At 42.9% G+C, this 27,304-nt stretch overlaps 2 protein-coding genes and 1 long non-coding RNA gene across 3 annotated transcripts in view; 2 read left to right on the top strand and 1 right to left on the bottom strand.

Annotated features, from left to right (window-relative positions):
- The window catches only part of LOC310875652 (insulin receptor substrate 1-B), a 49,767-nt gene extending 46,688 nt beyond the window's left edge, over window positions 1-3,079 (top strand). Inside the window, exon 4 of the mRNA XM_083788944.1 lies at window positions 850-3,079. Coding sequence (XP_083645070.1) covers window positions 850-857 — 8 coding nt within the window. The 3' untranslated portion in view covers window positions 858-3,079. The remainder of the gene's footprint in view (window positions 1-849) is intronic.
- Window positions 1,039-4,597, bottom strand: LOC310875653. Its single transcript, XR_014570661.1, has 2 exons — window positions 2,883-4,597; window positions 1,039-2,826 (listed from the first exon to the last, which is right to left on the bottom strand). It is a non-coding gene; the product is annotated as an uncharacterized lncRNA (long non-coding RNA).
- Window positions 4,598-5,911: 1,314 nt separating this feature from the next.
- On the top strand, window positions 5,912-26,224 carry LOC310876012 (uncharacterized protein; the record flags this gene model as incomplete). Its single annotated transcript, XM_083789459.1, has 2 exons — window positions 5,912-6,050; window positions 25,471-26,224. The coding sequence occupies exons 1-2, from the start codon at window positions 5,962-5,964 to the stop codon at window positions 26,222-26,224; spliced, it is 843 nt and encodes a 280-aa protein (XP_083645585.1). The 5' UTR covers window positions 5,912-5,961.
- Window positions 26,225-27,304: the final 1,080 nt, after the last annotated feature.

Below are 27,304 nucleotides of genomic sequence, written 5' to 3'. Positions count from 1 at the left end.
TGCCTCCTGCATGTATGACAGTAGTAGTAGTAGTAGTAGTAGTAGTAGTAGTAATATTCACTGTGACCCTGATATGAGACAAATATATAGGATCGTTATTATTGGTCTGTTTAGAGGAGGTTGATGATTGGTTGATGCAAAGCAAGTGTTCTGCCCTCCACTCTATAGCGCATGTATTTAAGTCTCAGTCCCACCCTCCAACCCCTTTACCAAAAGTACACACTGTTCTATATAACAAAGATACATGCGTGTGTGCGTGCGTGCGTGCGTGCGTGCGTGCGTGCGTGCGTGCGTGCGTGTGTGTGTGTGTGTGCGCGCTGGTGAAAATCAGAGCTCTTTGTATGTATTATTGAAATAATTACCTTTTCCTGATGGTTTGCATGCTCGGTTACATAATGTGACGCAAAGCAGTTGCCCGAAAAACCTGACATGCTATTTTCTGCATCCCCACTGTACTGTTTTACCGTATTCCCTGGTGACACACACACACACACACACACACACACACACACACACACACACACTGTATGACTTGAAGCCTGCAGCAGTGGGTGTCCTCACTTTCCCCTTCATCTGATTTGTCCTGTTTGAAACTGTGCCTTCTCCTCCCACCATGTTTGGCTCTACCGTGCATTTCTTTTGTTTCAACTCCCCTCTATTGGCCACAGTGCTCCAGACTCATAAGCAGACATGGATATCTTACATACAAGATAATAAGGATTGACCGTTAAGCAGAGGAGACAACAAATGTCATAATATTATGTCGGGTTTTCCTCTCAAGCTATTATTTACTGCATGTCTTACTGATTATTCTCTCTCCCTCCCTCCCTTTCTCTCTTTCTTTATCAGAGTGCTGATATCGGAGCCCCGGCCTTGGATCTATCACAAAAAGAAAATATGAACTACAATCTGGTACTACTCTCCTCGAGCTCCGTGCTGTAGCTCCTCCTCATCTGTCGTGTGACCACCAATCACATCGAAGAGACAGGAGTTGGACCTGTCAGACAACCCCGGCCTACGCAGCCCCACCCCCGAAGCACTTTGACAAGACGGAAAAGATGGACTGCTCTTTTCCTTTTTACTTTGAAAAGACGGAAAAGATGGACTGCTCTTTTCCTTTTTCCTTTCTCTCTCTTTTTAGTTTTTAGTTTTTTTGCTGTCATGATTATTGGTTATATCAACCAATATGGGGATGTGTGCCAAATGATTTTAAGATGTTTTGGTGCTTTTTATCAACTCCTCACTCTGTGAGGTGTGGACATGCAAGCCAGATCAGAGGGGTACAAAAAAGAAAATAAACTGCCGTCAACTGGGAGACGGCAATAATTCTGATCCCAGAAAGACAAGAAAAAAGAAGCCCAACGATGGCTGAATAATACGTTAAATAAAGTACGATAAAGAAAATATATAGAACTATATATATTTCTGCTCAAAAGTGCCTCATTTTCGAATTGTAGCCATTTTACAGATCATTTCTTCTTAGCATAAACTAACTGAAGCTTTTTTTGTGCTTTTTATTTTTTAAGTACCGGTAGTAAAGAATGATGCCGTTGCAGAGTGAATCGGTACAGACTAGGATAGCACTGGGTATGAGAACACATCGCTAATGATAATGATGATAATATACTAGCAACCAGCTGGCCTTACTGTGAGAACTATGACTAGCATAGCTTGTGTTAACTTCCCGCTCATCGCTTGAATCACTGTTTGCCCCCCGGGATTTATTCCCTTTCTTTGACTCTTATTGTTCTTTCTTTTCTGCCCACAAATATACCAACCTGACACTTTATGGTGGATATACTTTTTTGGTGCTGTTAATATAGCCATACACAGTCAGTATTAAATGCACATTGAATTTGAAAGGCACTCACATGTCGGTCAAATGAACATATTCATATTGTGCCAGCAGGGGGTCAATTGCCTGTCCTGTTCACTACAGCTCGGGGTGAGAGACCCTCATATGGAGCTAAGCGATCCTATTAGCGTTCATAGGTACAGACAGTTGCATGGTACTTAATCTCCGTTGTCTCAGGATGCTAATGTGCAGTGCACACGGCACAGGATATAGATCCTAACAATAGCCATGATGATAATGCTTTGCAAAGGCCAGCGTTGACAACCCTCGTCTCTCTGTATAGCGCACGGTTGTGATGCTTGCACACCAGGTTTGGGGTCACTTGAAACTTACGTTCAATTCATTCCAAATGTTACATGAACCTTTTTTTAATTTACTGCATTCGGAAGTTCAAAGCTTTTTGCATATTATTATTTTTTAATCTGGGGTAAAATCCACTTCCTGATTGGTTGGTTTGAAAGTGAATTGACCCTAAACCTGCCATGTTTTAACTGCCAGCGTGGTTACAGGGCAACTTCTCAGCTAATCTCTCTCTCTCTCTCGCTCTCGCTCTCGCTCTCGCTCGCTCTCTCTCGCTCTCTCTCCTTTGACTCTTATTTTAATCTTCTCTGCTATGCATTAGCACTTAAGTGCCTGTCCGTCTTCATTCGTCCGTTTCTGTTCCTTTCATTCTTCTTAGCAGCTAGCACTTATTAGGGCTGTTCTGGCAGAATATATGAACTCTATTTTTGTGTCTATATTTTCTCTGTCTGTAGCCTCTGTACAGTGCTGTAAAATTACCCCCTCGATAATATTTGTTGATATGACAATGACCCATGAGAAGACTTGACCAACAACTTAAAGACCCTCATTGGAAAGGTTTTTGTGTGTGCCGTTCTGCTACGCCGATGATGGTGGGTTCAGTGGGACTGTCGGAGGGCCACCGGTGCCAAAACATGTGGAAAGCCTAGAGAAATGACCATGTTGTGAACCTCTCTGACGGCACCAAAACATGAGGAAAGCCTAGAGAAATGACCATGTTGTGAACCTCTCTGACGGCACCACGAAAGGCAACCTTCAGTTCTCCAGTCTCAAGATGTATTGCTTTGTTTATTTTGTCATTTTTGCAAAGTGTAACCTTTGCCTGCTCTCCTATTGTTTTGTTTTGCAGGTGGGAAAACTGACATTTTGCATTTGGCAAAGTCTGCTTATGTGACAACTTTGAGATAAACACTATCACAATGATTCGCTTCTGCTTAAGTTTGCTATGAACTTACCTCTGACACATGGGTTTAAAATGAAACGCATGGACAGGAAGAAGAGCGCACAGTGAAATCTGGTGTTAATTTATCTCTGAGAGTGTAAACATGGACCAGTAAGGGTCCATATTTACACTCAGTTAAATTAACACTCCATATTTAGCTGTATACCAGGGGGAAGCATCAATTTAGTCACAGTTCTTGAAAATATGCATATGCGCAGTCCCAGCGTGTGTTTGTCTGCCTTGGTTGCCTCATGAACTTTTCTTACCCATGTCACATGACTATTGGAGCCTGGAGCGTAACACTGTGGCTTTATTGCTAGCAGATTGAGATCTGTGGTTAGAATTGCCCCTAATGGTTCCTAATGCAGAAGTGTGGGGGGGGGAAAACAAGAACGAAAGAAAGTTTGGACTTCAACCTCACTGTGTGAGGTCATTCAACCCTGGGGCTCGTTTGAGTGACATGGCACACAAAGCAGTGACATTCACACTACACAGTATACACTGGTGGGCCAGCATATCATGACGTTCGAAACATTCTCTTTGAAATGGTCATCTGTTGCGACGTGTTGGGTCCTCCAGCCTGGAAACCAGACAAAATGTGTCAGTCCTCGACTCCTTAGCCAACCACACAGAACTGAGCAACCCAGGAATCTATTTGAATGAAAGCGCACAAACAAGACTTGGGAGGGATTAGTAGATGTAGACATTGTTATCTGGCCAAAGCTGTCCCTTCAGTACAAGAGAGAGATCTGAACCGAGTTTTGAAGCTGTCAGTTGTCACCCGATCAATGGTCTCGCAGCATCTAGTAGTGTCACCAATGGCTGCTCCAGGCCAGCCTGCCTGTCCCGACCGACACAACACGCGGGTATAGTGTTAACATGAGATCTGAGAGTTGTAACAATGCATCAAATGAAGTTTTGTGTGGCAGAGCTCAGGCACATGCAGGGGATTTCTGGGCTGTGATGATGTTTGTTTGGTTTTGTTTCCCAGCGCAACAAGAGGAGAGTTCTTTGGTTGGGCAGGAAAACATTGCTGTGCCACAAGTGTTTATTTCCCCTACTCTCTTCCATCCTTAGGATAGGAAGGCTATGAATGGGGAGAAAATGTGACATTTGCCCATGATGTGTAGACAATTTAAATTTGTGTTGCTTGAGGAAGAAAAAAAAAAGACTAAAAGAAAGTCAAACAACAAAAGGAGTTGTGGTTTCTTATTTCTGGGACAGAGAACAAAGTTTCCTTTTTAATGTGAATTAATGTGGAGTTGAGGATGGATTTGTATGAGACGCGACACACTGGGACAGTAAAAACAAACAGTTGCACTACTGACGGAGAGAGAATGCCAGAAGACACCACTTCATAAGACTCCTAATTGCCAGCGTGCACGTTTGCATAACACACTCTGACACTGCCCTTTGGCTTTCGCACACAAACACACATTCATAAAGGCTGTGACCACAGTGTGCAGATGTCATCACAGTGGAGGAGAAAAACCATTTGATCACAGACAGTTTTACCCGCAAAGCCTTTTTGATCCATGTTGACTCGCTACCACCACTCCCACTGATAAATGATAAGATCGCTTATTGTCAGGGTGGCGGGTGGCCAGCGGAGTTAATCACCCGTCTTACAGTAATTTGACCAACTGCTGCTCCGAGGGTGAGCTGTCAGCCCCCCCCCCCCCCCCCCCCCCTCTCTCTAGTTATCTGCCTTCGCCCGACAACCCCCTGCCACAGCTTTGTCACAATTCAATTTAATTAGATAAGCTTTTGTTGGCAGGATCACTCTTAGAGCTAAAAGATAAATATTTCTCCCATTTATCCTGACTCAAGTCTAATTTATGTGTTGACATATGACCGTCACTCACAGACAGTTAATTATTTTGAGCGGGGAGTGGCACAAGGCTTTAATTGAGTCCATACTGGGGATCTTGTATCATCTTCTCTGTCTCAACAGATGGCGAGGTAACTCAATGCTATGTTGGTGTGATGGTGTGAGGCACAGAGGCTCCATTGGAATGAATAGGAATGGGAATTCTACACGCACGCGCGCACGCACACACAGGCTACACAGAGACATCCGCCACGATGCCCGTACTGCACCTGCATGAGAATCACACACAGCCTTCTCTCACTTTCCCTGTCATGGAAAAAGAAAAAATAAATAGGTCAGTGTAGACAAAAACTGAACCACCTGTGGTGCGAAAGCTGTGGCAATGAGAAGCCCCCACACCCACTGCTGAAGGGCACTGAAACTTAACCCGATACCTGTTCTCATTTACTTAACGACCGGTTCTTTTTCACTCTGGTCACACGTCTGAAGCTTGCCGAGCTTCAGATTTGCCAGGTTCACTTGCCCAGACAGTTCCCCCGTTTAAATTGACATTACTAAAGGAAGTTACCATTCATCATGAATGGGTTGTTTTGTGCTGAGTTAAAATAAAGTGAGCCCTCCTCCAACCTTAACATGAACTCTCCCTGAGGTGAGGGGAAGGATCTGTTCCACTATAAATAACTGGAACTAGGAAAGACAAAACTACCCCTTGTGCTCTTGGTTTGGTAACCGTGCTTTTTACATTCCAGAGTTATTGTGAACAGGTGACGCCCCGTGTGAATTAGGAAACCCCACATCAGAGCCTCATGGGAGCTGCGCCTAATCAAAGGGATGGACCTACAGAGGAATGGAACAGGGGGAAAAAAACGGTGTGTGAAGAGTGGAGGAGAGGCGGAGACGAGGTGAATGGGTTTAGGCGCAGCTGCCATCGGTTGTCGTGGTGACAGTCGTGGTGGACAATACCCGCGCCTCCTCTGCGGCAGGCCACATCTCTAGTCAAGACGACAGAGGGAGGAAGAAAGAGAGAGAGAGATGGGAAGCTGGGTGGAAGCCAAGAGGAGGGGACACTGGGTTCAGGCCAGACGGAGAGAGATGGACATTCGCTGGCCCCAGGCCAACAGGTGGGTTCGTTGCAGAGGCTCAGAGCCTGTGCTTAAGTGTGTGTGTGTGTGTGTGTGTGTGTGTGTGTGTGTATATGTGTGTGTGTGTATGTGTATGTGTATGTGTATGTGTGTGTGTGCGCGCGCTTACTGCATGTGTGCTTAATGTTACGTATGTATGTGTGCTTGCGTGCATGTGTGATGTCTGTATGTGAACATACAACCTTTGAACTCCAGCTGTACACCCAGCAACAAAAGTGTTTGCTGCAGCAGTATGGAATCATTCAGTCCCAAACGGATGCATACGCACGCACACACAGTGGCACTTGCACACCCAGATGCATGGCTGTGTAAAAGAGAAAAGTTGTTTCCATTTTTGAGGGCCCTATATTCAGCTATAGTGTCGATCTTTGTCCTAACACAAACATTAAATGCCATTGGCAAATCGGCTATTTTTGTCCTACACATTGACAATGAATGGAGAATTTACGTCATATGTGTCTGAGCAAATCGACATGTTACGTCATGATGATGTATGATAAGAGCGCCCCTCACCAGTCACCTCACACGGGAGTGATTATTTTAATATACATACATACATTTAACTCTAGATAGATTATTAGATAGATTATGCAAATATATATATATTTACATGGAGTTGGAACAACAGATGTTCAGGAGGCGGAGGAACACAACCTTGACCCTGCCCTTGCGTACACGTGCGTGCGTGGAGAGTGAGTGGCTTGCCATGTCGTATGTGAGAGCGAGGAGTGTAAAATCACAGGTCAAGTCTATATCTCTTGGCCTGATATCATTCTTGGCCTGGGAAAGGCTTAGACTAGACTCTAGTCACTAGAGAGTTATTTTCATAGTGATTGCATCACTGAGCCTATGGCCCTATGGAGCATGTACGCTGCTGCGGCATGTTGGGCAACAATACAGGAAGTCTTCCTGTCTTTATGACTTCCTGTCTGGCACAGGCCACAGGAAGTTGGCTGTGTGTTAGACACGGAAATAGCTCCAGCTCCCAAGCCAGATGTGGGAATGTGGACGTATTTTGTATTCTGAATGACTTCCTTCCCATCATTCACACTTCTCCAAGTATAGCAGGGTGAGAATGATCCAGTGATGTGGAAAGAAGATAGGCTATGTATATGCACTGAAAATAGCAGATCTTTAAGGGCAGATTCACACTGAGTCTGTTTGATTCAAACTGTTCCTGAATACGATTGCCTGGTCCCCGCTGGCCATGATTCACATTGGCCTTGATTCTTCCGCACTCGAGTACACTTCATTCAACTGTATCCAATGCTTTCAAATTGCAGTGACCCATATCTGAGTACACTTCAATCGGTCCCAAGACTACCTCCATGTGGTCCCGGGAATGGTTGGGTGATCCGCTCTTGGGAACGCTACGCAGCATTCACACTACCACAACATCTGTCTGGTCCCGACTGCTCACCCGGGACCACAGTGTGAATCTGTGATGTTGCAGTTGCAGCACACTTGCAGATCAGCTATTTATTTTGCACGTTAACCCGTTCTGGGCGGGAACCCGTTGGTGTTTTAAGTTTAAATCAGGCTTAAAGTGTAATGGGTGTCTTTTTGGTTAAAACAAAAACGAAATTGTTAAAGTCAGAGCTCTATATTCTGATAGTAATCATTCCTTGTTCAACAGCAGGGGTCTCACCGTCTCTCCAGCTCTTTAATGAAAAGGAAAATACATTTTCAGGTGGGTTGCCAATTTCAGCCGATCAGGAGAGCGTACTCATTTATCAGCTTAAATTTTCTAGTGTTCCAGTTCCAATTTTGTTGTCGTCTTTGTGTCATCACTTCCAATTTCACTTGTTTATACTGCATCCTGTAGTGAGTTCTCTGAACAAACACTCCATAGCAGTGGTTTTCAACCAGTGGAGGTCCGGGGACCACTAGTGGTACTTGAGCAGGTTCCAGGTGGTCCCCAGCTAAATGATGGTGAGTAACCAAATGGCCCCTTATAGATCGTTAATTCCTGAGAGCGTAAAATGAAACAAAAGGGACCTGTAAGGGTCCATTTGGTTTAATTTTACGCTCTCAGGATTGGACAAAATCTTATCCAATGACACCTAAATATTTTGGGTCTGAGAGGCTAAACCTCATCAAATGGTGGTCCGTGGCTCAAATGCCAAAGAAATAATGGACCTTGATATGAAAACGGTTGACAACCACTGCTCTATAGCAATGTTTTCAATCAGAAATATAACTATTTAATTTAAACAACAACTTACTGTGCCTTTAAGAGAGAGAGAGGGAGAGAGAGAGAGAGAGAGAGAGAGAGAGGGTGAGGGTGAGTAGTAGTAGCCTATACGGTACTCAAACAGAGATCCATCCATGAATGAAACCCACAGATTGAATATCTCAGCAGTCATCTTTCTCCTGCTGTGCTCTTACAATTTTCCCGTATGTGTAACTTAAGAAGCAATTTCAACGTAACTACTACTGTACGTAAAACCCATCCTAACCCAAGTCAATAAAACCATTTGAATCACAAAGGACTACAGAAAGTAGTCTAGACCATGAGGGGCCCTTGCTTCCCGTATGTGATATGTAGTGTAGGAATCCACTTTTGTTCTTCCTCCGGAATTGTTAAGGGCAGACTTTAATCAAGCTAGAGTTTATACAGCCGTGGTCAGAGAGCCCTTATAGATCCAGCGCTTGATCTGAACAGTAATTTGATCTACAAATGCCCCCACCCCCCCTCATCCATCCATCCCTCCCTCCTTTTCTTGCACGTAATGTACTTGTACCAAACAAAAAGCCTTTCTCTTTCTGTGTATGCCCCTGCCTCCTGTCTGTTCTCCCCCCAGGCTCTCTGTCACCTCCCATTTCCCCAAAGCATTGCCACGATTTCTTCGGTTTCGTCCTCATCACGGCGCATCACACGAAAACTAGCTGCTGCTTGCTTTTGGCCAATGACTGTGAGAAGAATGAGGTTGAAAACATTAAGAACTGCCACATGGAGTGAGTGAGAAAATGAGAGGGCGGGCGTCAGAAGGAGGAGGAGGAGGAGGAGGAGGAGAAAGAGGGGGGCTGTGAGGCCTCAGCGCTTTATTTTCCTTGAAAGCTCCCTGAAAACCACAGGCACATGGTACAGAATTCCCCTCACTGTGGGAGGGAGAAGGGGAGGGCTGTCTTGCAAGAAAGAGAACACCTCACTGTCTATACACGCTATATCTCTCTCACACACACACACACACACACACACACACAAGGAAGTACACACACTCGGAGGGAGAGGGTGCACATATCAAACACTCTGAAGAACAAAAGACTGCAGAACGGACATTGAAAGAGCTGGCAGGTCAACGCCTCAGCTTTGTTCTCGGTCGGCCATTGCGATGTGTTCCAGCATGTTGAGGGACCTAGATGTAAGCTCCCTACATTATATCCCCCTTTAATGTATTTCAAATCCTAGGAGACATCCATGGGAACTTGCACCATTCCATATTCCACAGTCAGGAATTCGAGGTGGGAACGGGGAGCCATTTAATCCCATGTACAATGTGTTTAACTTTGATTGGCAGATCACTCAACTCAAGACACCCCCCCCCCCCCCTCCCTACCTTGCAGGGGCCCCGTGTAGCTGTGCAATGGCAGTTGAGACTGAGCGCAAGCGGACAACTGGTATTTTGGTGGGTGCTGGCTGGGAAAAGGTCAGGGGTCAAGTGTCCTGAATGGACCCGTTTGGAGCTGTGATCTGGGCTTTGCAAGTTTGCATGAATCCAATGCCCGCTGGAAGAGAATGGGATTGGTTGGTCGGTTGGATGTATAGATGTGTGCATTATAACATATTTAAATGATATTGGCGAGATACTGGACAGTGGGTTTTGAACAACTTTATGCAGGCCCGGAAATATGCAACAAAACATTAACCAATGTAAAATCCACTCATCGAGAGCAACTGTGCAGTTCTTCCTGTCTGCTTGGGTGTAATGTTCTTTTTTTCTTTTCTTATAATGGCACTTATAATGGCACTAAAACATACTTTTTTTAATGCCCCTGGTGATAATAAAATGGACGCTTAATGCCATCTAGTGGCGCACACAACACCTGCGCCTACTGTAAATGCATAATCATGTCACTATGGGTGCCGTGGCCTGTTTCAATATCCTCCAGCAAATTAATTAAATAAAGGCAACAAAGAGGAGTGTACAATAACATATTAGTTGACTATAGTTATTTTGATCACGATTATTATATCCCTCCAGCTTCCTTTTCAAACTCTTCACTTAACAATAGTTGAGGTCGATAATCAACACAAACCACATAACTTGTTTACCTTGCATTCTCTTTGTAGTTTGTTTGGTACTGCCATAAGAAGAGATACTATCACATTTCCCATTTCCTGGCATGTCTACTCAGAGGCCAGCATGCCAAAAAACCTCTTTGTAAGCTCCGAAAGTGAATGGAAAGTCTTTGTCAGCATACTGGATACCCACTGTCTGGCTATGGGGTCCCAAAGAATGGGAAAAACATTATTTCATCACAAAAAAAAGATAGGAAAAAAAAGTATGTTCTTCATCCGCTTAACCAGAACTGCACATATTTTCCCAGACAGGCAAAGCATTTTGCTCAGAAAAACCACATTTAACCTTTAGTTTTCCACTAGAGAATAATTCCTGGTTTCATAATTGCTCTCAGGAGATGAGTTATTAAGCTAAGCTTCATAGACCACTTAGCTAAAGCTATCATTTGGACTTCACTTGTAGACTTTAACTGTCGATTTCAATTGAGGTCACAGTTGGAATAAGTCATTTTGTAAAAATGTGATGAGGTAAACCAATTCGTAAATAATTATTGGTGTAGCTTATTGGCTATGCTGGGGTACACTGGTTGGGTTCACTCACTTCATAAGACCAACAAGTGCCAAAAAGTTGACTATCTCGGCAAAAACGTTCTTGAAGTCTTATTGATCATTTATTTTTTTTCCAATATCAAGATGCCCAAGATTGACCCCACACATCCAGTAGTCCTAATAGTTTAAATCAAATGCAAACAGTTGTTACTTGTTACGTTTCAATTACCCAACTTTCCCCCTGCTATTCATACTGGCATTAAGTCTACAGAGGTTAATGTTCCTGCTTGACAGACAAAAGCCAAACAAGTATTTTCCCGCCAAAAACATTTTATTCTTGTGTTTACTTGGCGTCTTCTCATCAAAAACAATATTTACATGACCGTTTCATTTCATCAAAGATGCTAACAGCAAATGTTCTTTGGCAATTTATTTTGACACATCTTCAGATACAGTGTTCATTGAGGCATCAGAGGACATCACATCAGAAATACGCGAACCCGATCCACTTCCCTCCTCCATTTCCAAGAATGAGTGCGTGCCTCGTCTCAGAGTGGCATCGTTACTGTTAACTGGCGTTTGATGACCACTTTGATTTCTCCTCTCACCGTCTGCATCTATTTCAACTCCAACAGCCAGTTTGTTTTCCCTCCTTCTCATTTCACCCTCAGAATCTACTTCTATACTTCCACCGCTCTCTTCCATACGGTGTATCATCGCATCTTCGTGATGTACTGAGAAGGCCCTGTGATGCTCCTCTTTACCAGGAGATTGATCAGGATCTTGATTCCTCACGTCTTGATCGATTAAGGCTGTAGTGTTGGAGACAGACTCTATATCAGGTGTCATGTTGTTTCTCTGGGTTTTAGTACTGGCCCCGCTAAAAGACGCACTTCCCAGAACATCAATGTGCCGAAGCGCTTCAAACCAAAGAGGGGTTTTGGGTCGCCTGACTATGAATGCATTTCTGCCGTTAGTGGGTTTTATATTATTTTGGCCTTTGATACGCCTGCTCCCTCTCACCATGCTGATGGATACGTTTTGCGTCTTCAGAAGGCGGGCAGCCATTGGAACTGGTTTGCCATTACTGGGAGTTGTATGGTTTATGGTTGAGATGGTGAATCCTGTACTTAGTGTACTATATGAAAGTTCTTTGTGGTTCCCTGCAGAACCAGAATCAAAGGAAGAGCCTTTGGGGGTTGGTAGGGCTGCGGTTACATTCTGTTCCCCGTCATGTGTTTTGTCCTGTGTGGTAGCACTATTGCTATGATTTGACTGAATTCCCCCAAATGCAAATGTTTTGTTATTATTTTTGTAGTTGTGACCGTTATAGCCATGGCTCTGGATCGATTCTGTGTTTGCTACTTTATCTAGACGCTGTTCGTGGTCTTCTCTGCGCTGGACATTAAAGGTATGCATGGTGGTCATTGCATTAATACGAGCTCGCTCAGGTTCACCAGGGGTCATTTTATTGACATTAGACACCAGATGGCCCTTTGAGAACCATTTGTCACTGACGGACTTTGATCCCAAAATATTATTTTCATCATCTTTGGTTGAAGTAGAACTTTGAATCATATTGTAAGTGGAAGGAATGTGGGCATTAGAACCAGTGGCAGCGCCATAATCGGTGATTAAGCTTCTGTTGGTTCTATCGGGTAATGCTTCATTTTTTACGCCTGGCCCCATCATATCAGGCTTGTCTTGTGTCTTAATAATTTTACCACCAATCCTGAAAATACCAGAGTTTCTGTGGATAGAACTTTTAACTATTGGATATAGCCTGTACTTAGATTTGAAAGAATGGGGTTCAGATCTTCTGTTATGTGTTCTGAATTTACGCCATATCTGTGGAAGGTTTGCTTTAACACCAGCAGTTCCCTGCTGGAATAATATGTCTGTCTTGTCAGTTCCAGTGGCAGTTCCAAGTGAAGCTTTAGCTCCCTCTATCTGCTCAGAGCCGGCAGTGCTGGAGGATGGAGTTCTGTCTGGGTTACTGCCTGTAGTGGTGTAGTTCTCAGTTACCTCTTTTAGGCCAAAATTCAGAGCCCTTGGTGAGGAAATGGACATATTTTGTACATCATCTAATGGAATGGTCTTAGGTGTAACTTTGAATTCAAGAAAAGCAGGGGCATTAACAGGTGTCTTGGATTGAAATCCACTAGATGCAGTGTTTGACCCCACCGTTACTGTTTTCATGGTGTGATATGCACTGGGATGTCCTTTGGCATCATCACCACCAGTATAGTCTGTGAGTATCCTCTCTGTTTCAGTTAGAGGGTTTAGCGTTGTGATGACTACTCTCTGGCCAAAGCCATACTTTTGAAACACAGAGGGATTTACATTTGTGCTTTTCATTCCATGGTCATCTACGGTCTTGTCAAAGGTGTATATCGGAGAGTTGGTCCTTCCATCTGAATTGTTGGGGGAAGAAACAGACAGTTCTGCCCTTTCATACATAGTAGACCACTTTGGCAGATTTTTTGAGGACTCTCCAGGTTTGGAACCATATGTAGATCCTCCAAGTTGGGTTGAGAATACCAGGTTCCTTATTATAGGTGTCTCAAAGAAGACTCTGTCTTTCTGTTGCTGGCCAAAAGCAGATGGAGAGATATTATTCTTGGGATCAAGGGGGGTGGCAATGTGGCTCGATGTAGAGGGAGAACTGAAGGTTTTTACCCCGTCGGCTGTAACTATACGAGCCGTCTCATCTCTGACAGAATATGTCTTAGGCTCTGTGAACAGATACGACTTTCTGTGTGGTGGTTTCTCACCGATACCTTGAAAGACATTCCTCATTATCGACACAGCATGTTTAATTGTGTGCTTATGGCTGTGGGAGACAACACCGTAACGCATCCCTGCAGTTGAGAGTGAGCTATTCTTAAAGCTACTAGCACTGTGGGATGAAACGGGGAAACGAGGAGAGTATTGCAAAAGTGCTTTTGGAGAAGTGCGCTCAGAGTGAAGGTCAGTTCTGCTTTCAGTGGCTACTGAGTCAGTTTCAGAAACTTTCCTTTGGCCATTATTGGGTTCCAGGACATTACTGGACTTTCCAGATGCTGAAAGACTGTTGGAGGGCTGACGTAAAGAACTGGCGGCAGTAACATTTTTCTCAGATGATCTTCGAACAATTGGTGGGAGCCCACGAGACACCAGCCTTCCAGGCTCTCCTTCTTGGTGGAAAGAACCACGTCCAGTGGGTGCAGCAGGTCGTCTGCCAAAGGAGCCACTGATTTGAATGTTTGCTAATCTACCAGGTTCACTGTCAGCCTTGCTTTGTGTATGTGTGCGAGTGATAAGGTGACTTAACGGTCTCCAAATGGCTTGTCCTGTATTTTGAGATGGACTGCTGCTGTCCACCAACTTCTCGCCACCTGAGCCGTAACTACTTTGTACTGTTAAGGTTTGTGCCAGGAACTTGATCTGGCTGTTCTCAGAACTGCTCTGATGGTGTTTCAGGATACCGTGTGTAGACTGGACAGGGTCTAAATGGTGGTCAGTGACGGAAGCACCATTTCTGAAGACATTTCTCTTACTTCCCTCATCAGTATCCACTCCGGGAATGACTTCCGTCTGGGGGTGTAGCAGACCAGTAGAGAAGGGCTGATAATGCCTGGGAATGTATCCATTGTGCAAGGGTCTCCACCTATTTTGCTCCTCTCCATTTTCGTCCAGGGCATTTCCTGTGGTCCGTACTAAAACAGAAATACAATGTTGGAATAAATCTTTCCAGTGCATCTTGTCAACACATTCAGAATGATAGATTATAGTACAAACATGATACTAAGATTTGTTTTTAGAAACAATGCATAAACCCCTTTACATCTCTAAAGGCATTGTTCATGTCAAACATGATTAGATAATGTAACTATATATATTAAATATGTAATATTATATTAGACTGTCCATAAGGGAGATATATGTTTTCAGGGCGTATGCCATAGATGAGCTGGTTTTCCATGGAGAAAATGTAACTACCAGTTGTATGTTATGGCTATACATCCAACAGTGCCCCAGACATGTATTTTCCAAGGATTCCGAAACATTACACTATCAGAAATATTTGCTCTTACCACTCATAGCAACTGAATTCCCGGCAAACAATGCACAGACCACCACAGAGACAAACAGGAGTCTGTTGGGGAAATGAAATGAGGAATGTTTAAAACATCTGGAAATGTGTTTTGTTTCCTTTTTTTACCTTTGAAAAGTACCATTGATATAAAAATCTCTTTTACAAGGGCGACCTGGCCAAGATCTGGTATCAGCATCAAAGGTAGTTTCAAAATTAAACTATAAAATAGTCTAGAGCAATTTAAGAGAGACAAATAATAACCACATTTAAACCAGATAAACTACCCCTAATAAAGTGGCATGTTGGAAAGCAATACACATTTACACAGTTGTTCCCTTTGTCTTAAAATAAATTACATTTGTGCCAAGCATATACTTTCACCTAAATATTTACCTTGAACAAAGATCATCACAGCCAAACATGACTGACAGCTGCAGGCAACCTCGAGTTGTAAATATATTCTTTGGGGAGGTCAAGAAGACAAACCTTACCGTCATGAGTCAACACTGAATGATTGTGGCAGCCATGTGATTGCTGGATTTTTTTGCACCTGGGTTTATTGTTTGTGGTCAACATATAAAATAGGACAAACGCACGTTTGCATCAATTTGAACAGAATCTAGTATATAATTATAGGCTACATTAAAACATTTGAGTAGCCTAAGCATCTAGAGGACAGCTGGTTCTTTAGGGCTAGCCTATCTTGTCTAAAACAATTTGCACTTTAGTGCCTGACAACTACCTGACAACCAGATAGCCAATTACAACACCACCTCATTACCATCCCTCCGAGTGATGGGATTTCTAATCTAGATTGCTTGATGTTTACGGCTCAATGATTAACCTTTCTTTGGCATAGGCATCAGATAACAGTATAGGCCTATGAGATCATTTTATCTATTAAATTAAATTAAAAGGCACAAGGTGGAGAGACATTTGGGTTAGGCTACTATTATTTATTTTTTCTTTAAAAAAAAAGGGAAAAAAAAGAATGTAATAATTATAATAATAATAAATAAATGTGTTCAATTACAATTTAGGCATTTAGCAGACGCTCTTAATCCACGGCTCAATGATTAACCTTTATTTGGCATAGGCATCATATATATGATAACAGTATAGGCCTATGAGATCATTTTATCTATTAAATTAAATTAAAAAGCACAAGGTGGAGAGACATTTGGGTTAGGCTACTATTATTATTATTATTTTTAAGGGAAAAAAAGAATGTAATAATTATAATAATTATAAATAAATGTGTTCAATTACAATTTAGGCATTTAGCAGACGCTCTTAATCCAGGGCGATTTACATTAAGCAAAAACAAAAAGCATGGCAATACATCATGAATGAAGCATACGTACATGTAAGCTAAGAACGTAACAGTGGAATATCTATATAATGAAACTATGCATATGTATATTGCATATGCATATGTATATTGTATTAAGCCTTTGCATACGCATGTAAGGTCGTCGGGGCTAGGGCAAGTGCTACAGGCCAACTGTTCATTGAAATAAGAAACATTTTGTACAAAATAAAATATCAAGTACCAACAAAGGTTTCATAACAAGGAATATGCCCTATGGTGTTTTTGAATGAATGTCAATATGATTGGTTCTGTTGATTGAGGAGAAAGAAGGGATGAATCATAACGTGACACATTGAATACTTATGTTCATTGACTTCAATGCCTTCACATTTTTGGGGTCCAAACATTCCCATAGTAATGTAAATTGATTGATTGATTGATTGATTTTGATTGAAATATTTATTAACAGTTTGCAGAATTACAGTACATTTCAAGCACAAACTCAATACAAAGACTGTTAACTGTGAGTGGATGACCCAATTAAGCATTACACTTGTTTACAAGAGGGTCCACCATGTTCAATTCATCAAAACATTTAGAGACGTACAAATAGACACTTCTATATAGACATCCACCGTAGATATGTTATGAGCTACTTCCTTGGAATGTTGGAGTTTGGAAGCGCTCGTTTTTATTAAAGCAACTTCCTGCTGCCTCCTGCATTATGTGCAAATTAAAAACAGGTGGCACGCAGGGCTGTTGAGTGATATCCAACGAGCACTCCCAACTCCAACACTCCAAAAATAATCATATCTACGGTGGATTTTTATGATCCCTTTGCAGATGGAAAGAGGATAATACAAGCTTTTCGTACAGCTGCAATGTTGGTGAGTTTGACGTTGTTTAATACAATCAGATAGGACTTTTCTGTTTGGATGAATGGACTGTCAATGAGAAATTGCAGCTAGTTACCACCTTGCTGCCAAGATGGCCACGGTGCATGTGCATGTCAATGTCACGAAAAACTAAGCTTCAGACCTCCCAAAACAAACTGATTTGACTACTACTTGTTAAATTGGAAAAAGGGCTTCGTTATAAAAATTATGGTCAATGCCTGTGTGAAAAGTGGGAGTGATTGGCGCAGGCAGTGAGGGAGCTATGGCAGTTACAGTGACACGCATTCATTCATTCATTCAGACAGACAGACATTGGCTTAATTATAGTAGGAAACAAGACAAGTGGTATCATTTTAGCCTGAAATGTCTCTGACTGTACCAGGACGTGCTGTTTTTGTATTTCTGACTAATAAAGTATTCAATCAATCAAAACATTGTGATCCACATGGGTTTAACAACTAAGGTATGTCGGCCCACTCAACATATTGTCTCTTATTGGCATTGCATTACACTTATTATCACATGAGTTGATCTTCTCACATCATCCAGGGTAAAGTTATCAGAGCCGCTCAAATCCTATATTTAACACCACATCATGAAGTCCCTGAAGTCGTCATTAGACACAACATCTGTTGAAAGAAAAATAACACATCATTAGCCAATGTTATTTTTAAAGTATGTTCCGAAATTCAGCGCAGGCACACCTAGGATTCCATGTGCGGCCAAAAGTCGCTGTCTGCCAGCATCTCTTCTTGGTTTTTAGACAGCTGGTGGATGGAAATGAAGCTCCACTCACGGTAGACGCGGCCCGCGGGGGCAAGCTTTTCTGGGAATCTGGCCGATGCGGCAATCTGCCGTGTGGGTGGAGCTTCATTTCCATCCACCAGCTGTCTAAAAACCTGGAAGAGACGCCGGCAGACAGCGGCTTTTGTCCGCGCATGGAATCCTAGGTGTGCTTACACCCATAGCGCACCATCAACAGAAATGCAACAAACAGATTACCAATTTTATTTTGAACCATATTGTGGCTAGCAAATGTCAGTAATCAACTCAAAGCCAAAATATGAAAGTTTTAAAGTTTGTTTTAAATGTAATTAAACACTGGTAGGCTTTTGAATTTCTCAAGTGAAGCAAAATAAATTACACCTGTGTGAAGTCATCATCATACGTCATCTCATTCTGGCCAATCACAATTTGCGTTCTCACTTTTCCGTCTTCACTTTTCTGCCCTCACTTTTATCTTCAATATGTACTTTGCTCAGCCAATCAAATCATTGCTATGGGCTGGACAAGCCTATACTGTTTTGTTTATTACTTGCGCGAGCAGAGCGCAAGTATACTGTTTTCGGCTGCATATGTCGGTGACTGCCTCGACCAATGGCCAACTTGTGTGCAAACCGCAAGTTGGCAGCTCGACAGAGTGCATTTCTAGTTTACAGTTTTAGTGAAACAAACATTAAAAACGCCATTGACAATGAAGGGAAATTTACGTCACCTTGTCCCTAACACAAACATTAAATGCCATTCACAATAAAGATAATTTAATTATAGTTTGTTTTGTCCGTGTTTGTCCGTGTTTGTTTTACATCACCACTACATCACCTAAGCATAGCAACATGAGTTAGACATAGAATAGATATTAGCGCCCCTCACTTCACACAGGTGTGATTATTCTATTAATATATTTGGTCTATGTTATGTAGGTCTACCTTTCTACGGATGTCAATTGTAGTAGCTATGCTTATGTTTTGTGTAGTATCTAGCCTACATAAAAACTACTTACGTGCTCCCTTCCTCTGGCTTCCGTTATCTCCCGTTATCTTTTTCCAGGCTCGCTTCAACGATCGATGGAACTTCACCCTAGACGCTGAATCTGTCTCCTCAACAGGTGGCCTCTCTGGAAGAGACTCGTTGTCTGTCACCTCACGATCATCATCGTCATCAACATCATCTTGATCAAATGTCCTGGCGTCCTCCGGGACCCTTGCTGATAAATTGCGAGCAAAGATACATTCGTCAACCCTGACAATCGCTGTCATCTTAACGTCACCCGAGGCACCTGACGGCACAACGGGCAGAGGATGCTTATGTCCTGTCCCACACACGACTCCCCTCGATCCCAGGGACGAGACAGAGCCACCAGGCAGCTTTCACAAAAACTGTGCTCTCTGTCACACCTTCGACCCGTGTTGTAGGGTCTAAGACTAACTAACAGATTCCGCACTCAAGTTCTGAACACTGACTGAGGCTTGAATGAATGGGGAATTAATGGTAAATGGGCTGAGCCACAGAGTGCTTTTATAGCCTCCAGCCTACAGTCCATCCGATAAGGATGAAGGGAAGTGTGTCGTCAGAGGGATGCATGGAGGCTTGCCAAAAGCAGCAGAGTGGCTGGGTCATGCAGGCTATAGTGACTAAGCACCCAAACAAAGAATATCTCTCTCCCGAGTCCCGACACGCAACTGTAGCCCACACACACAGCTACTGGAGTCAGGACACTACACACGGGGTAGGCAGTGTTGGGAGCCTACTCACTGTCCCTTTGTCCTTTCATTTTAATCATCTACGTTCCGTGGGAAGTGTACATTTATATATACATACTGTCATACATTCTAGTAACTGAAACAGGTAGCCTTGCTGCCTATACTGACTTTCTTTCTTGGTTTAAAGTAGACCACGCATTACCACATTCAAACAATAACACAAATAACAGCACGAATAAAAAACACCACATTTCCTGTAGGCCTACACCAGGAAAGCTGGGAAATGTACCTCCCTTTCACCTCCCGGCAGGCCAACGGAAGTTGGCTACACAATAATCTAGCCAGGCTTACGAAACACTATGACACAACAATCCTGATTCCCAAATGTTTTATCTAATACAAACACCACCCCCCCAGACTTTCCCAGAATGTATTTTACTCACACTGAGGGTGTGTCAAACAAAATACAAATCTCTCTCTCTCTCTCTCTTTCTCTCTTTCTCTCTCTCTCGCTCGCTCACTCGCTCACTCGCACGCACGCACGCGCGTGCGAACACACACGTGAACACACATTAGTAACTCCATTACATAGTTGATTTCCTTTTAGGTGTAATTGAATAAACTTCTCTCCTGCTTTAACAGGTTTATCATTCATTCATTAGTGATCAAGATTGGGTAATAATAACAGACCACAGGTATAATGGGAGTAAAGTACTCGACATACTCTAATTACAGGTAATCTGTCTGTGCCCATTAAGATTATGATTATGTGATTGACCTTTATCTGATTGATTGACCCAGTACATGTATACATGTACTGATACACTGATACCATGATATGATCAGATAGACCCTGACAGGGGCACGGTGGCACAGTTGGTAGTGCTGTTGCCTCACAGCTAGAAGGTCCTGGGTTCGATTCCCGCTGGGGACGCTGTGGTCACTGGCGGTGTGTTCCCTCCTCCGTGTCATCAGTGCCCATACCCGAGGTGGGGGTTGGCGATAGGGCTTTTTTGTGTGGAGTTTGCATGTTCTCCCCGTGTCCCCTAGGGTAGATACCCTCACAAAAACATGCCGTAATCCTGGTCTCTAAAACTACCTCCCCCTGGCCAGCCGGGGCGCCTGATGGAGGGGAAAGGAACTGGTCGGAATAACGTGTCCCTTCCACGTGCTCAGGTGAAAAGAAGCATCTTGGACTCCTCATGCATAGAAGGAGGCATGAGGTCAGTCCGCTGCCCCCCAGGTTGGCAGAGGAAGTGTAGCGCCCAGGATTACATTAGATAATTGGCACTGGGTGAAAAGAAAACTGGGTTACAAAATCGTGGGATACAATTTTAAAGTTAAAAAAAAAAGATAGACCCTGACGAAGACCTTTTGGTCGAAACGCGTAGGTCCTATTATTTATTTGCCTTGCTCATCATCAAATAAACTATTAAATTTTTCACCAAAGACGGAGTGCCTTGGATTATTTTCTTTTCAAGTCTGCAATTCACATTTTGACAAGCAGTACTAATTGGAGGAAGGATACCTTTTGTCTATATGGTTTTACCTGTATCACCAAAGAGCACCCATCTAAGAGCCACTAACAGATCCCTGCAGCGCTTCCATTCCTCTATTTTCGACAGACCACTTTCTGTTTCTTTTGTCCTGGTCTCATATCTTCTTGTCCTGGTCTCATATCTTCTGGTCACATCATGATGTGTCCAATACTGTGTGATACTGCCTGCTGTCATCTTGTTCTCAATGGAAACATCACTCACCACCCTTAGTTAGGGAGACTCTTAAAGGACCACGGTTGGTCAACTGAAATCAGAACAAGGAGAAAGCCCCACAAAAGTTAATTTTTATTAAAAAACAAAAATAGAATTCTTTAGAAACTGATTTGAATGGGGAAACATATCTGGGCTGTGCCTTTATACAGACTATAAAACAGTTTACTAAACCCCATGTTAGGGACATGTACAGTACGTCTGCCAGGGCCCAGCAAGGTGACTTCTGGTCTCTAGGTTACTGCTCTAATGGCTGGCTTCCCACTGATTATTTTAAGTTGAAATACAGCCTGGCTCATATGACACTGTCGCGTAATCCGCCGCAGGCCATTTATTTTGCCACCGGTAGATTCACGTCTGGCTAATGCGAGGCTAGAGGCTCTCTCCCCAGTGTGTGAGGAAATTAACTGAGGATGGCTGATTTATCCTATGATTATCAATGGGTCAATTACACAACAGGTGTGTCTTCACACCCAAGCCCAGGCCAGGTGTGACTGCTTTTTGCTTAAGTTTAAGTCACTATAGCCACCACCCACACATTTTAAGGCATTTGGAGGCAAAGCAATCCAGAACAGAAGTCACTGGAAGAAATAGGGTTAGTTAGGTTAGGCTTGCGAGGTTGGATTTGGATTTTTGTGACACAGTAGGCTGTCCCAAAAATATGATTAGCTTTTGTGATGAAAAGGCCAAAGTCTAAGGTCACAATCAAGGCCATGAGAAGGTCAAAACGTATGTATTTTCACGAAGGTTGATGGGAAATAGAACAGGCTGGTTTAAAAAAAGAAATTCAAGAAAGGTCACGGTCACCACCAAGGTTGGCAGTGTAGAACAAGAGATGTTTGTGTGGGCTTCTTTGAGTGGTGCAACCACTCCTATAGAGACAGGGTTGCCTATAGACATGCAGCAATGTGTGTGTGTGGCTGGGTCCCTGGGTCTGTCCCTGGCTGTGTCCGAGCACGAAAATAGCGTTATAGCGTTTGTTCACCACCAAGTGTCACTGTTGCACAGCCAAACACACAGACACACACAGTACAGTACAGTACAGTACAGTACAGTACAGTACAGTACAGTACAGTACAGTACAGTACAGTACAGTTTTTCCTTTGGGGAGGGGTTAAATGATATAATGCAATCAATGTCCATTGTTGCAAGTGTGTATCTGCTTACTATTGCCATGAATTGGTTGGCAAGGGAAAGATACATACACACGCGCACGCTCACACACACACACACACGCACACGCACACGCGCACGCACACACACGCGCACGCACACACACACACACACACACACACACACACACACACACACACACACACACACACACACACACACACACACACACACACCAGCCTGTTGTTTATTGCTTGTATTTTAAATAGCCATGTTTTCTTCAACTGTTTTAAATTCACTTTGTGCCATTTTGAATGTAAAACCAAAATAGATACAAACAAAGTGCTGTGATGAAGGGTGTTCAAACGTGCACCATCTTTTGTCTTGTGTGTCTTTGTTGCCTGCACATTACCAGGGGGTTAATTATGGCTCAGGAAAGTCAGGGCTCTGCGTAGTCCGTGGGGACAGACAGAGATGTAAGCATGTCTAGGGATGGGCATACTGTAAGTCAGTATACTGTCAGTATACTGTAAGGCATACTGTAAGTCAGAACAAGAGAAGAAACCAGAATGGTACGATGGCGAACATAGCTTGAGATTATTTTAGAAAGCAAGTTAGAGGTCTATGTATTGTACAGGAAAAAGGATAGGTTTTGGTCGGGACGTTTTTGGCCAAGAAGAGAACTGTGGGTTGTAGTGAGTCACTACAAACCGGTCAACTACTAGTTACAACACCTTGGTGGACATCAAAATGTGCCCTAACAAAAGGGCTGCATGACGGGTAGGCCTAAAGTGTTTCTGTTGGTGCATAGTTATTGTAGGCTGCTATAGTGTCTGTGTTGTCTTTTCGGCACAGCTTGCCTATATAGATATGACCTGCGTTGTTATTTGTTATTTGCACTTTGACAGCTGTGTGGTTAATACAACAGGTACTGAGAAAACTGTTCTTTGTCCTTTTTTCCCCAAACTTGACTATGGTAGCGGTGGTGGTCTCAAAAACATAAGGGAAACTTTGACAGAAAAAGACTTGCTCACCGTATAAAAAATAGAAGTAAAACTCCTTAGACTGAGACTTAAGAAAATATTTTTGCTATATGATCATTATAGCACTGACGAAGGTCTTAGGAACGAAACGTTTGCTTTTTAATTGCATTTTGAGCACAGAGCACTTTATGAGCATGAGAAAATAAAAATAAAAATATTTTCTTAAGTCTCAGTCTAAGGAGTTTTACTTCTATTTTTTATACGGTGAGCGGGTCTTTTTCTGTCAAAGTAATACAAAAGGTATGCATTTGGAACCCAAGTTTAAACCCTCATTGTTTGATGTAAAATAATGTTAATCCAACATCTAACGTCGGTGTGTGAATTAGCATGTATAAATGTTTTTTAATTTAAGGGAGAATTTCTGCTCAGATATGGGTTGATACGAGAGAGACACTAGTCACTAAGCAACAGTTCCCAGTTGTGAGTGAAGGTTGCTTAGTATTGTCCCATGAGAATGAATGGTCTGCTTTTATGTTCAAATTATGCACAACTTTCATACTTTTTGAGGGGCGCTAGCCCCTCCTATATGTCCAGCTTTGAGGGTTTGTGTAAACACAAACATTGTCCTAACACAAACATTGAATGCCATTGACAATGAATGGTCAGTTTTGAGTGTTTGTCTAAACACAAACATTGCGTAAACACAAACATTGAAGACGAAGGTGAGATGATAAGATCATCCCTCACTTCACACAGATGTGATTTTTTATACCTGGTGACTATGGAAAAATATGCAGATAACTATCAAATCTCACTGATCACCTAACATTAGAAAGAAAGATCTTTTAGGCATTTTCATGACAATATTAAGTACTGATTATTATGTCCAGAGATTATGTTTTCACCACTGTCTGCAGTGTCTGTGTATGTGGGTGTTAAATGCACAGCATGTAAATTGGCTATTTTTTGTAGAAGGTTAGTCCCCGGTTATTTATTTGTGCATAATAACCACAAGAAGATTATGTGGATGCACATTGTGTTGCAAATTAACAAACAACCATGCATTATAGATATGTTAAATTAAATAATACAGTCCAAATCTTAAACAGGCTACATTGTGTGCACTGTACTGTACATGCAGAGTCCCACAGGGTATACAGTAGTCTAGACTCTAGTAGTTTGTAATCATTAGCCATGTTTCAAATGTCATATTTGAAGCTTAAGGGCATACATTTGTTTTGTCTGCACGTGAAGGCCTGCAGATAGTGCGAAACTGGAGCAGGTCCAACAAGTTTAGAATCTAAATTGAACTCCCAAATCCCAAACACACACTTAATACACTTATTTTTATAGCGGCAAATGCTTTGGAATTCCCACCAAACTCAGCGGTGTGCTTTTTCATGAGCATGAGGGTTATCATGACATTTTAACTGGCGCTCAGCAAGTAATACCTGAAATGAAACCAAATGCAGTAGAGAAATAGGGATGCACGCATGTGTGCATCTCTTTCTTCTTACACACACACACACACGCACACACACACACACACACACACACACACACACACACACACACACACACACACACACACACACACACACACACACACACACACACACACACACACAGATTACCATGTGCAGTAATCACTTCCATCCACAGCTTCTTTTCCTTTGTTTTTCATACCTTAATTTCCTGGACGTGTGTTAGTGTCCTACTGCCTAACACGAACTGCACTGACCCCCACTGCATTGGCCGGGGGCAAGCTTAGATTGCTGGCTCGATGAATGGTTAAATGGTTTAATGCTGTGACTCATGGGCCTTGGAATCTCATCATAAACTGGGAAGAAACCATGGCAGTACCTCTAAATTAGTAGACTCAGACATTTTAGTGCAAGTCTATCTAAGCTCCTGGGGAGCTCTACTGACATTATAGCCTAAGTTAGTTGACCTTTTATGTTTTGTATTCACAGCTTGTACCATACACAGCGACTGCAAGCGGAAGGAAGGGTTTATTCTCACGTCTCTAAATTCCGATTCTCTGCCACCAAATTCTTCACCATGACTGAGCCACGTGCCTCAGCTGCATCCCACCAGGGGGAGCCAGCTGCTGGTAAGGGAGCCTCAGGGGAACCTGTGGAGGTGGAATGCCCCATCTGCTATCAGGAGTACAACCAACACAACAAATGTCCCCGGATGCTGGAGTGCCTCCACGTCTTCTGCACAGAGTGCCTCCTGAGGATCCAGCTGTGTCCCCCGTGTGGGCCTCCGGACACCCACGGCCCGCCAGCCATCCCGTGCCCCCTGTGTCGCCACCTCACCCCACTGCAGAGCGGGGATGATGCCCTCTCCCTGCCTTGTAACTCCCACATGCTGGCCCATCTGCCGCCCTTGTCCTACCGTCTGCCCGTGTCGATGACGGCTCGCCTGGGGGCTACGGTCACCCAAAGAGTGGTGCTCTCCCTGGAGGCCACTAACACTACGGACGCTCACTTCATCGTGCTGCCCACGGTCAGCCTCCGTGTGCAGCAGATGCACCCCGAGGTGCTCCACCACGGCACAGCTCCTCCCGGCCTACTCGGGGAGGTGGAGGTCATCCGGCAGCACAGAAGGACCCTGATTTGTGTGCAGCTGCTGGCAGTGTTGTTCTGGCTACTGTTTGTAATCATATGTGTGATTGGTGTGGTATTTGGGCCTCATTTCTTCACTAGGAGGAAAGGGATGTAGAGATGTTGATGAAGAAAAGCTGAGATATGGATGAGTCCCAATTTCAGGGCAGTGAAAATAGCCTTCCTCTCCTGCTTGATTTTGGTGGTATACTTTACCAGGGGAAGAAAGGTCAAAAGGCTTATACTAACCAGTTATACATGTTTGTGTACTTTCCAGGAATCATCTGCTGTAGTTTGCAAATTGTGTCTGTGTCATGAGTAGCCTACCTGATTATCATAGTGAAGAAAGATTGCCATAAATAAGGATTGCATTCAGTTTGTGTTGTTTAAATCTAAATAAATGCAGTATCATACAGCTGCCATACAGTGATGTAAAGCCCAAACCACACCAGTTGCAACTCCTTTGGACAAAAAAAAACACACAACCACACAAATGCAACTCATTGCAACTCAATGAGTTGCACTGGTGTGGTTGACCTTAACAACTGGTGTGGTTTGGTTTTAAAGGTTGATCTTTGTGAAAAGTATGAAAATTATATTAGCCTATACTCTTACATTTCTGAGTTCATAGATTGTTAATATTACCAACTTTCAAGTTTGTATATACTTTTATTTATTCTGTTGCCATCTGGGAACCCATTTTTGGTAGATAAATAAATAAATAATCGTTGTTTTTGTCTCGAGAGACCAAATGTTGTTGTTGTGTCTGCAGCATAGACTGTGATCAGTAGACTGACAGAGATCTCCCTCTAGTGGTATAGTTGTAAATGTATCAATTTTCTAGAAGAGAATAATATGCTAAAAACAAACCATCCTCCTTGTTTCACAAGCATGTCATTCTTCAGAACCTGTGTTTTTTCCCTTCCTTGGCTTGTCCTTCCCTGATAATGTCATTTAGTTTATCTGGTCGAACTGTACTACCGTGAAGGAAATGTTGTTATAGTAATTCAATAAAGCTGTAATAAGCTTGTGCAGACAGTGTAATACACATTTCACAACTGATGTTCCAAATGTGCCAGTGAGACAAAACCCCTCAGCATGCATCTGATGTTAATTTGTGAACACGGAAAACTTAACGGATCAATATTTTAAACTGCTTCCATTGTGATTGTGAAAACAAATTGTTTTGGTTCAGTTT

The sequence above is a fragment of the Protomyctophum parallelum genome (assembly GCF_964188405.1).
Source record: "Protomyctophum parallelum genome assembly, chromosome: 18".
Lineage (NCBI taxonomy): Eukaryota > Metazoa > Chordata > Actinopteri > Myctophiformes > Myctophidae > Protomyctophum > Protomyctophum parallelum.
This window is presented reverse-complemented; position numbering and strand designations above follow the sequence as displayed.